This window comes from Erigeron canadensis, chromosome 9 (assembly GCF_010389155.1).
Source record: "Erigeron canadensis isolate Cc75 chromosome 9, C_canadensis_v1, whole genome shotgun sequence".
Classification (NCBI taxonomy): domain Eukaryota; kingdom Viridiplantae; phylum Streptophyta; class Magnoliopsida; order Asterales; family Asteraceae; genus Erigeron; species Erigeron canadensis.
Window position 1 is genome coordinate 13273394 of NC_057769.1, and position 10260 is coordinate 13283653.

General features: G+C 36.3%; 1 protein-coding gene across 1 annotated transcript; it reads left to right on the forward strand.

Moving 5' to 3' along the window:
* Window positions 1–914: 914 nt before the first annotated feature.
* On the forward strand, window positions 915–8752 carry LOC122581670 (transcription factor VOZ1-like). The gene is made up of 5 exons (XM_043753917.1): window positions 915–1011; window positions 1428–1683; window positions 1950–2087; window positions 6661–7129; window positions 7988–8752. The coding sequence occupies exons 2-5, from the start codon at window positions 1468–1470 to the stop codon at window positions 8533–8535; spliced, it is 1371 nt and encodes a 456-aa protein (XP_043609852.1). The 5' UTR covers window positions 915–1011; window positions 1428–1467; the 3' UTR covers window positions 8536–8752.
* The last annotated feature ends 1508 nt before the right edge of the window (window positions 8753–10260 follow it).

The following is a 10260-nucleotide window of genomic DNA, read 5'->3' on the forward strand; positions in this document are numbered from 1 at the left end:
CTTCCCATTATAGCTTAGTGGTTGAGCACCAGTTTTACATGCTTGAAGTCTCGAGTTCGAGATCTGGGAAGGACATTTGAGGGAATTTCACAATAAAGTCCTCCAGTGAAGCAGGTTTGAGTCCTGCAGAGGGGGCTGAGTTTTATCCCAATTAAATGTCGTGCCTTCGGGCGGTTTAGTTGGGAGTATCTCCTCCTACTAGGTATTGAGGGTGAGGAGGCTCTCTAGTGCGGATCCGGTTAAGACAACGTAAGCTAGATCCCCTGTTACGGGTAAATGATCCACACCTTAAAAAAAAAAGAATTGTAGCCCAAACTAGTTTTGTCTAATGGGCTTTAGGCTCGAATGTATATTTTTTTCCGAGATATGAGCGGTACGAGCATAGTTATCGACTCGACCCGAAATCTGATTTTTTGAATCGTGACTCGATACGTGACTCGAATCGTAAGAGTCTGAATATTTGATATCTTACAATTTTATAATTATATATAAATATTTATTGTAAAATATAGTATTATATTGATATATTCAGTTAAAAATAGAAAACACTATTAAAATAATGTCAATTTAATAGCAAATAAAAGAGTTAATTTATTAGAAAAAAAAAAAGTTTGAAAGAAAAGGTTAAAATTTGTGACTCGTGACTCGGAGTATGACTCGGACCGATTCGCACAACAAAACACGATTCATGTTATGAGTCTGGAGTAAACACGAGGCACCCACCAATTCACCTCGTTTTCACCTTGTTTTGACTCGTCTCGTACGAATCGACTCGTGACTCGTACGAGTTTGACAACTATGGATAAGGGGCTTGATGCCTATGTATGTGTTTTCGGCAAGTCGGCATTGTTTTCGTTATTTAAAAAAAATAAAAATATCAAAAGGTATAAAATCAAGAATACCACGATCAGACCAAAATTAAATAGAGAAGAGGTTTTTTCTTATTTACTATTTTGCCTTTTCTCTTAAAAAAAAAAATCCAAACCCTAAGCTGATCATTACCAACAAGCGGTAATTCTCGTTCAATTTCCCCTTTTGATTATTCATTCATTAATTAATTTCATATCTATTAGTTATTCGACTATTTATTATTGTTTTATATAGTCATTATATATTCAGATATTTCTATGAACTTTACTGTGTTTTTGCTTTCAATTAATATAATGTTAGTGATCTTTTGTTTGGATGATTATATAACAATGGTTACCATCAATGTTTGATAAACATGGGTGGTTGAACCGGTCAGGTTTCTGGTTGAACCGGTTTGACCCGGTGACACAGATGGCTTGAACTGAGTATTAGTTAATAAATTGTTGTTATATTTAATGTTCGTAGTCGTGACTATATGTTTAAAGCTCGATTTGTATGTGATTCTATGACGTTTTATTTTGAGGATTAAACGAGTTTTTGGTTATGATTTTTGGCAGAAAGAAGGGAGATAGATTGGTTTTTTCGTAGTTTTTTGTGATGGCAAAAGTTAGCAAGTCCGAGTTTCACCAGATGTTTAAAGATAGGGCTAAGAACCGGTCGGAAGATCTTCTTAGCATGTATAAGAATCTCCAATACGCACGAAAAGCAAGTCGTGGTATAGAAGTGGCAGAACTTGAAGCACAGTTTTTTCAGATGCTGGAAGATATGAATGCTGAACTTAACGAGCCTTCCCCTGCGTCTTCTTTGCAGCAGGTGTCATATATTGTCAAAATCCACCTATATTTGCTTAAAGAACCGTGTACAAGATTAGACACACACCCACACACACACACATATATATATTCATATATGTATTTGCCAAGCTGAGTTTATGAACTATTTCAAAGTTACGAATTTGGTATACGTTGTAGTATTTGTAGATGGTGGGGGAAGTTTCGTTTAGAATATCACTTGTATATATCGATGTAGGTGGTGGGTGTGGGTGATGATTTTTTTTTGTTTTGTTCACTTATATGCAGAGTGCTGGTTGCGGGTCGTTTGACTTAAGTAAGCTGTTACAAATATGTGATGAAGAAGATGATGCAACCAGTGGGCTAACTCCTACAAAACTTGACCCCGTTGGCCATGAAACTACTGAAAATGTAGCTTATTTTCAGGTAAACGTTGTTTTTTTCCGTTTGATATACTTCGGTTATGATTGTGGTAGAACTGGTTTCTAGCATAGTTGTCAAGGGTGCGAGGCGCACTCAATGCGCAAAGGTACTAAATGTGGCCTAGGCGAGATGTGCAAAAAAAGCGTGGGACTGAGAAAAAAAAACGCACTTTAAGTAAAACAAAGAAAATGCCATTCAAATTGAACTTTACCTTCACAAACCAATATTCAATTCAACCAAAAGCTCAAAATCAAAGTGTTCATAGATTGAAAACACAAAAATTTAAACCAAATAGTTCAAAACATAAGAATGTAAACTAATCGGAATCATCTAGGATACTGTCAACATCAATTGGGGTATTATCTTCTTCCATGAAATCCTCATCAAGTAAATTTCCAAATGCCGAAGGTCTTGAAGTTGATGGTCTTGAAGTTGACGGTCTTGAAGTTGACGGTTGAGAAGACCTGGTTCTTATATAGGGCTCTCCTGCCCCACTCGCCTCTCCAACCATTGTCCATGTTAAATCCTCGCCATCATGAACATGATCTTCCCCCATTATTCCTGTTAGCCACTCATTGCTATCATCAATATCATCTAGTGATATTAGATCATATTCAACATTTTTGTCATGACGATTCTGAAGCATTTTGTTGTACTTAACATACACCAATTCTTGCAACTTCTGATGCTTAAGCCTGTTTCTTTTTTTAGAATGAATCTGTTCAAAATTATACAAGTATTATATAGTAAACCAAGTTCATAATATATCACTAAAATTGAAACTGTAAAAGTTCAATGACTTACGTGCTCAAAGGTGTTCCAGTTTCTTTCACAGCCTGATGCACTACATGTTTAACTTAACACCTTAACTGCAAATTGCTGAAGATTTGGTGTACCTTTCCCATATAGCTTCCACCACTCAGCTGGTACAGAACATGAAGGTAGAATAGTATCATATATTAACATAATACAGAAAATGACAAATAAGTTGCTTTACCGGGAGCTACTTTCCTGTGTGCCATGTACTTCTAATCGGAAAAACCCTTTTTGGTTGACCCACTGAATCATCTCTGTCATGATCAAATCTTGCATGTCTTTATCCGGGACCAGCCTCTTGATGCACTCATGTAAACCTTCTGATACTTCTCTGTCATTTTCAATGTTTGGATTGTAACAATAGAACTCCGGGTTTTAACCAGCCGCATGTAAAGGATGGTGCAGCTGGGAGTTCCACCGGTTGTCTATTATATCAGATACGATCTTATACTCATCTTTCTCGTTGCCCAAAGCCCTTTTTATTGCATCCTTAGCCCTGTCCATTGCTTCATACAATCGAACCTCTATAAATTGATACTCGATAAATTAATAACCTCGATAAAACTAATAATTTGTCCGGTCCCAACTTGGGACCAGTACAAAATTGAATCCCAATCAATAAAATAATAAGATAATAATTCTTTTGAAATCCCAGTGTATTTTTAATGGTCCCAACGAAACTATAAATTAATAACTATTAAGAACTTCCAAATTTTAAGATTGCATAGTGAAAAGCCGCTTGTTTTTTTGTTTGAACTTCAAATCTATATTGAGTTTATCTTTAAATCTTCTCATTTTACTCAAGAGTTGCAACATTGTTTTTTTCGTATTGAAACAAAAAGTTGAGAAGAGTTGTTGCTCTTTACAATGCTTCTTTTTAAAGCTATTGGACATCCTCAACTTTGTCATCAACTAGATTTTGAATGATTTCGCCATATATTTTGTAATACTTTTTACCTCATAACCTTCATTGGTTACATCATGATAAATTAACAAGTCATTCACAACCATTTTGTGTTTATAATGCATACTCGTACAAATTCTTAGGCTCACAAATGTATTCTCCACAACTTACATCGTAAAACCTCTTTAAGTTAATAAAATATTAATTTATCGATATAATAATATCTCGATAACTTGATTAAATATCCTAGTCCCGACATTATTAATTTATAGAGGTTTTACTGTATATATAACCCATTGCGGATTTTTTCTCATTATCAACCAGGCGAAGAACTTTGACCAGAGGACTCATCACTTTGATAGTAAAATGATATTCGACCAAAAGGAAGGGGTGAAAACAATTTCATTTTCTCGTTTCCCCTTACGATCTTTACACCATTTACTTTTGGTCCATCTCTCATCACCAAACATCATTCTCACAGCATTTTTATGAGTATGAAGACTTTTAAGGTGAGAAAAGTGGTTGCAAATCTAGTTGCTCCACATCTCGCCAACTCATTACCTTCTGTGAACTCCCTCATTAAGCTTAGAACACCAGCATGGTTATAAATGTAACCAACAAGATATGTAGCCTTCTCAATGGTTGATTTCCCTTTTTTTAGCTTACCAACGTCTTCTAGCATAAGATCCAAACAATGAGCATCACAAGGTGTCCAAAATATATGTCCCCTTTTCTCCATGAGTAGTTGGCCTACAAGAGTTATCAATTTGGTGAACATTAGAAAAATTAAAATATGTTATGTATATATAAAAAATAGTTACAATTAACAAATTAAGTGAAACAACTGAGCAGCTTTTTTAAAGTTACTGCCATTGTCCGTTATTACTTGCACAACATTTTTTTTCCAACCCTCTCCACAAAATCGTCAAGAAGCTCAAATATCTTCTCACCCGTGCGAGAGTAAACAGACGCATCGACTGACTCCATGAAAATTGTTCCCTTAGCACTGTTCACCAAAAAATTTATCAAGGTTCTCTGTTTCCTATCTGTCCATCTATCGGACATTATTGAACAACCATGTTTTGTCCACTCGACTCTATGATCTTGAACCCACTCATTCACAACATCTACTTCATTCTTGAGCAATGGAATTCGCAGCTCATAGTATGAAGGTGGCCATAAATGCGGACCATACTTTCCTACAGCGTCGATCATTTCTTTAAAGCAATCCAATTTGGCTACATTGAAGGGGATCCCTGCTTGGTAGAAAAAAGCAGCAATCTTTTGAACAGTTTTTGCTCGCAACTCTTTGTCACAAACATCATTTATGCTTGTTTGTATCTTTTTCCCTTTAGCTCTTCCTAGAAAACGTATAGCAAGAAACATTTAATCTTAGATGAAAGACGTAAACTGGGTTAAAGTATACACATATCTGCTGAACTAAATTAATACATATAACCATTGTCGTATAAAGCACTCAATCTGATCGAGTTACTAAGTAATTATGCAACATGGGTAAAACATATAATTATATAAACGCTAAAACACAACTAAGAACAATAAAAAAGCTCTAATAAAAGTGTTACCTTTAGTAACAAAAGAATCCACTGGTCCCTTCACGTTAGACTTTGTTGGTTTCTCCACACAGGGCCTCTTGTTTTGAGTATTGCCTAACTCAACATCCTCATTCTCGCCAGGTTCATCATCACCATATCCACCCTCTTCAAAATCTATTGTCAAATCATGTAGCCGTCGTTTGTTTTCTTTGCTTTTTGGCTTTCTACATATTCTTTTAGTTCAGTCACCACCTCATCTGGAACCTATGTACAGACTTTCACATTCCTGTTACCTCCTACTTGATGCATCTTAGCCCTGTAAATTCCTCTATTGCTAATAAAGCCGCAAAAATCACACCGAACAGCATTCTTGTCATTCTTGTCAACCAACTTGTTGTATTTCCATCCAGGGTCTTTGGATTGAGCCCGGCCAGCAACAGCTTGATTTATTGTATCTAACAATTGGTAATGGAATACTTCACTTGCATAAGGAATAAAAAAACAGAAGGAATTGAAACACTAAATAGAATGAAGAAAACAATAACTAAGTACTACCCTTTCAGAGAATTAGAGATGGAGAACTGATGTATTATGTGATATCTTTGGTGAAATATATACTGAGAGATATGCATGAAATATATGGTTAATGTATGTGATATATGGTTAATATATGTGATTTATGGTTAATATACGTGATTGATACATTCTTAAAAACTGACTCCCCAAAAAACGCGCCTTAAAGTTATTGGGCCTTGGACTTAGGGCTGGGATGCGAATTGATGCGAATTGGCGGGAATCTGCTGCGCCTAGTGCCCAGGCGCAAAAAGCCATCGCTTTTAACAACTATGGTTTCTAGATGATAATACAGGGGCGTATATCTATCTTTTAGTAGGTGAGTAACATAAGAACCCATCATGCATATGGTTTTTGAGTATTGCAATTGCTTTAGCATTCTTGTTAAGTTCTTGTGAACATAGCACTAGACTTGTATCGATAATTTAAGAATGATACCAGGGAGTTTGCCTAGGTCACAACTTATGTATTTATGGTTGTATTATGGATTCTCTTAACTGAATGCACATACACAACTCATGTATTGCGAGTTCATTTTATTTTGTTATTTCAATATCATATACAAGTTTGAGTTTGAACCATTTTGGTGATCAATTTAAGTGACCAAATATGACAAGTGTCACATAAGGTAATTGCTGTTTCCAAATGTCAATTGTATTTAATTTGTATCATGACATATCACTTATATCGTAATGAGACTAACTCGCGTGATATGTGCATGTTTCAGGAAACTTTAGAAGGCAGCTTGAATTTGGTTGGGGAATTCCAAGCTTCTCCTTCAGGTGTTCCACCTCTAGGAGCAGATGGTACAGCTGAAGGTGTTTTTACTGAACTGGATTATCTGACTTTTGATTTGCCTGAAGACTTTGGGTTCGACGAGATGTTAGAGGAAGATGGCTTAAATCAGATGAATGAATTTATCCCTCCGCCTTCTGCTTTCTTTGGCCCAAAGTGTGCTCTTTGGGATTGTCTAAGGCCTGCTCAAGGATCTCCCCCTAACTATTGCAATGCTGTGCATGCTTCTTTTGCTCAAACCGAAGGCCGACCTGGAATGAAACCTGTCCTACGACCCAAAGGCATTGACTTGAAGGATTCTTTGTTTTTTGCTGCACTTAATGCTAAAACAGAGGGAAAGAATGTAGGTGTTCCAGAATGTGAAGGGGCAGCCACTGCCAGATCACCGTGGAATGCTCCAGGTCAGTGTATTGTAGTGCTCATTAGATACGCGGGTTGGGCAATGGGTCAAAAAGGCCACTATTGTTAAGGGCTGAACTGTCAGGTTGGATTACCAAAAACGCCTTTTTAATTTATCTATATCTATATCTATACTACTATCAACCCCTCCCCCCTTTTCACAAGTTACAACTTTGAGCTACTCAACTTCCCAAAATATCCCTCTTCTTTATCTATAAACTTCCCAAAATATCCCTCTTCTTTATCTATATCTATATCTATATCTATCTATACCACTATATAAAGCATCAACCCTTCCCCCTTTTCTTAAATTACAACTTTAAACTACCCAAAATACCCCCTTCGTTATTCACTAATTTTCTATACCACTATATAAAGCATCAACCCTTCCCCCTTTTCTCAAATTACAACTTTGAACTACCCAAAATACCCCCTTCTTTATTCACTAATTTAAAAATCTTTACCTAATATACCTATAATACCCATTATGAAATAATTTACAACATAAACCCTCCAACCCATAAAATAACTACACTATCACCTTTAATATCAATTACTTTATCATTCACCATCATTGAGACCCCCACCACCCGTCACCGCCACCGCTTTCAACACCACCGTCGCCGCCATCGCCGCCACCACCATCCCGCGCCGACTCCACCATCGCTGCCGCATTGCGCGGACATATGACTCGTAATATATAAAGAAACAGAGAAACTATTCTACATAATAGTTTATAGTCATAAGTGATTTAGAAGATTGTATGCGTTGATGGTGTGATACTTAGGCATTTGATCAGTTATTCACAGTTTCACACAACATATTGAGTTGTATCTCTTTTGTTGGTTTTCTTCCTTCAGAGCTCTTTGACATGTCATTATTTGAAGGAGAAACAGTACGTGAGTGGCTATTTTTTGACAAGCCACGAAGGGCTTTCGATAGTGGAAACCGAAAACAGAGGTCACTACCGGATTACAATGGGCGTGGTTGGCACGAGTCAAGAAAACAAGTAATTAATGAATCAGGATGGCTGAAAAGATCCTATTACATGGACCCACAACCCACAAAGCTCCTCCACTGGCATCTTTACGAGTACGACCTCAACAAGTGTGATGCTTGCGCCTTGTATAGACTAGAACTCAAACTTGTTGATCCAAAAAAGGGTCCAAAGGGAAAGGTTGCTGATGATTCTGTTTCTGATCTTCAAAAACAAATGAGTAAACTTACTGCTGAATTTCCATTGGAGGGCAAGAATAAAAGATCCGTTAAAGGGAGAGAGAAAGCAAATTCGAAAAATAAAGGTGGTGCAACGATCAATCCTGTTTTGAGCCAATTATCACCAACAGGTGATGCTTTTCAATATGGACAAAATGCCCCACTGCCAGATCCATCACATGAACAATCTTAAGGCTACTGCTTGACGTCATTAGAAAAATATAACAGTCGAAATCAGTATATGTTTTGGTCTATCCTTGAATTTTAGTCGGTCTAAATGAATGTATGATAATGGTACAGGCTTGTCAATAGTTCATTGTCATCCTGACTGCTGCACTTGATCATCCCTGTAGAATGATTCTAACTGCCTTTAGCTGGTACATGAGAAAATTTCATGGCTGTTGATTATCGCTCATTATGGTAAACAACTAAACACCGCTGCTATATGTCAATTAATACCAATGGCAGAATCAAGTCCATCTTAATTACAAACTTGTCAAGTCATAATATTTTAAATGCTAGTATTAGTATACTCCGTATTTGCCTTTTCAAAAACGAAAGTCTTAATATGTATTCCCTTTGTCCTATTTTGTTTCTTAAGGAGATGTGTGCATTTTAACGAACTATTGAACCAATAAATTGGGACGGAGGGACTAGTTGGGATCTTGTAAATGTTGCTGCCAAAATCTCCGAAGTGTACATGTGTGATGTTTGGGGTTATGGTATCCCCAACCCTGTACGAGGGGTTGCGAGTAGGGATGACAATGGGGCGGTGATTGTCGGGGATCTTAATCCCCATCCCCGTACCCGATTTTCACTTGTAATCCCCATCTCCGTCGGGGAATTAAATTACATCCCCATACCCGTCCGCATCGGGTATCGGGGATACTTTTTTTGAATGAACATGAATTTAGGTTGATAAAAAATACATAGGAGAATGTATATTTCGACATTTTCCTTCTATGTATAAACTAATGTATATGTTAAGTAAATGATTAATAAAGTATAACACATAAAAATTATTAAATAAAAACTTTAAACTTAAAATTGATTTTAGAATATAGATAAGGACTTAAAGTGATTCTAATAAATATACATATAGTATTTTCGGGTTCGGGTATGGGTTTCTTATCCCGTCCCCAATTCCATCGGGGATTAGATTTACATCCTCATATCCGTCCCCATTCCCGGTCACCTCGGGGATTCCCCGGTCAAATCGGGTAAGGATATCGGGTTCTCCATCAGGTACGGGTATTTTTGTCATACCTAGTTGCGAGGATGCACATGAGTTCCTTATGCCTCCCTCAATCATATTTACCTTCCCAATGGGTTCCTTTTTGTGTGCGTCTAACGCCACATGTCATGCTTCTACAACTTAAGTGCAATCTCATTGCGTCTAATGTGATTCTTTGGTAACTTTTATTTTAACATACAATATCAAATAACTAGTAAAATTAGGCCTAGCTTCGCGGGGCTTCAATTGTCTATTTGAAATACCTATTATTCTAATGTAATTAAGTTGAATTTTTAATCGTTTACTTAAAAACATTATGTCATTAATAGGTTTGTTTCAAGTATATATAATTATATATAAAGCCAAAACTACGTTAGGTTACTTCTGTGCATTACGTGGTATCAGTTATTGTGGTTAGATATATGTTAGTAAAAGCTTTGACATATGAAATTCATATTTGTCTAAAGTCAATACTACAAACGTTTATAAAAGTTTATAGTAACAAATTTGAAAGTAAGTTGTCAATATATTAGTTAAAACCACAAAGAAGAAAAATACGATAAAAAGTAATTGAATATAAGTTTTCAACATATTAGTTAAAACCAAAAAGGAGAAAAATGCGATTGAACAAAATAGTGGTACATAATAGTATTGACAAACAACCAAAAATATAAAAAAAAAATG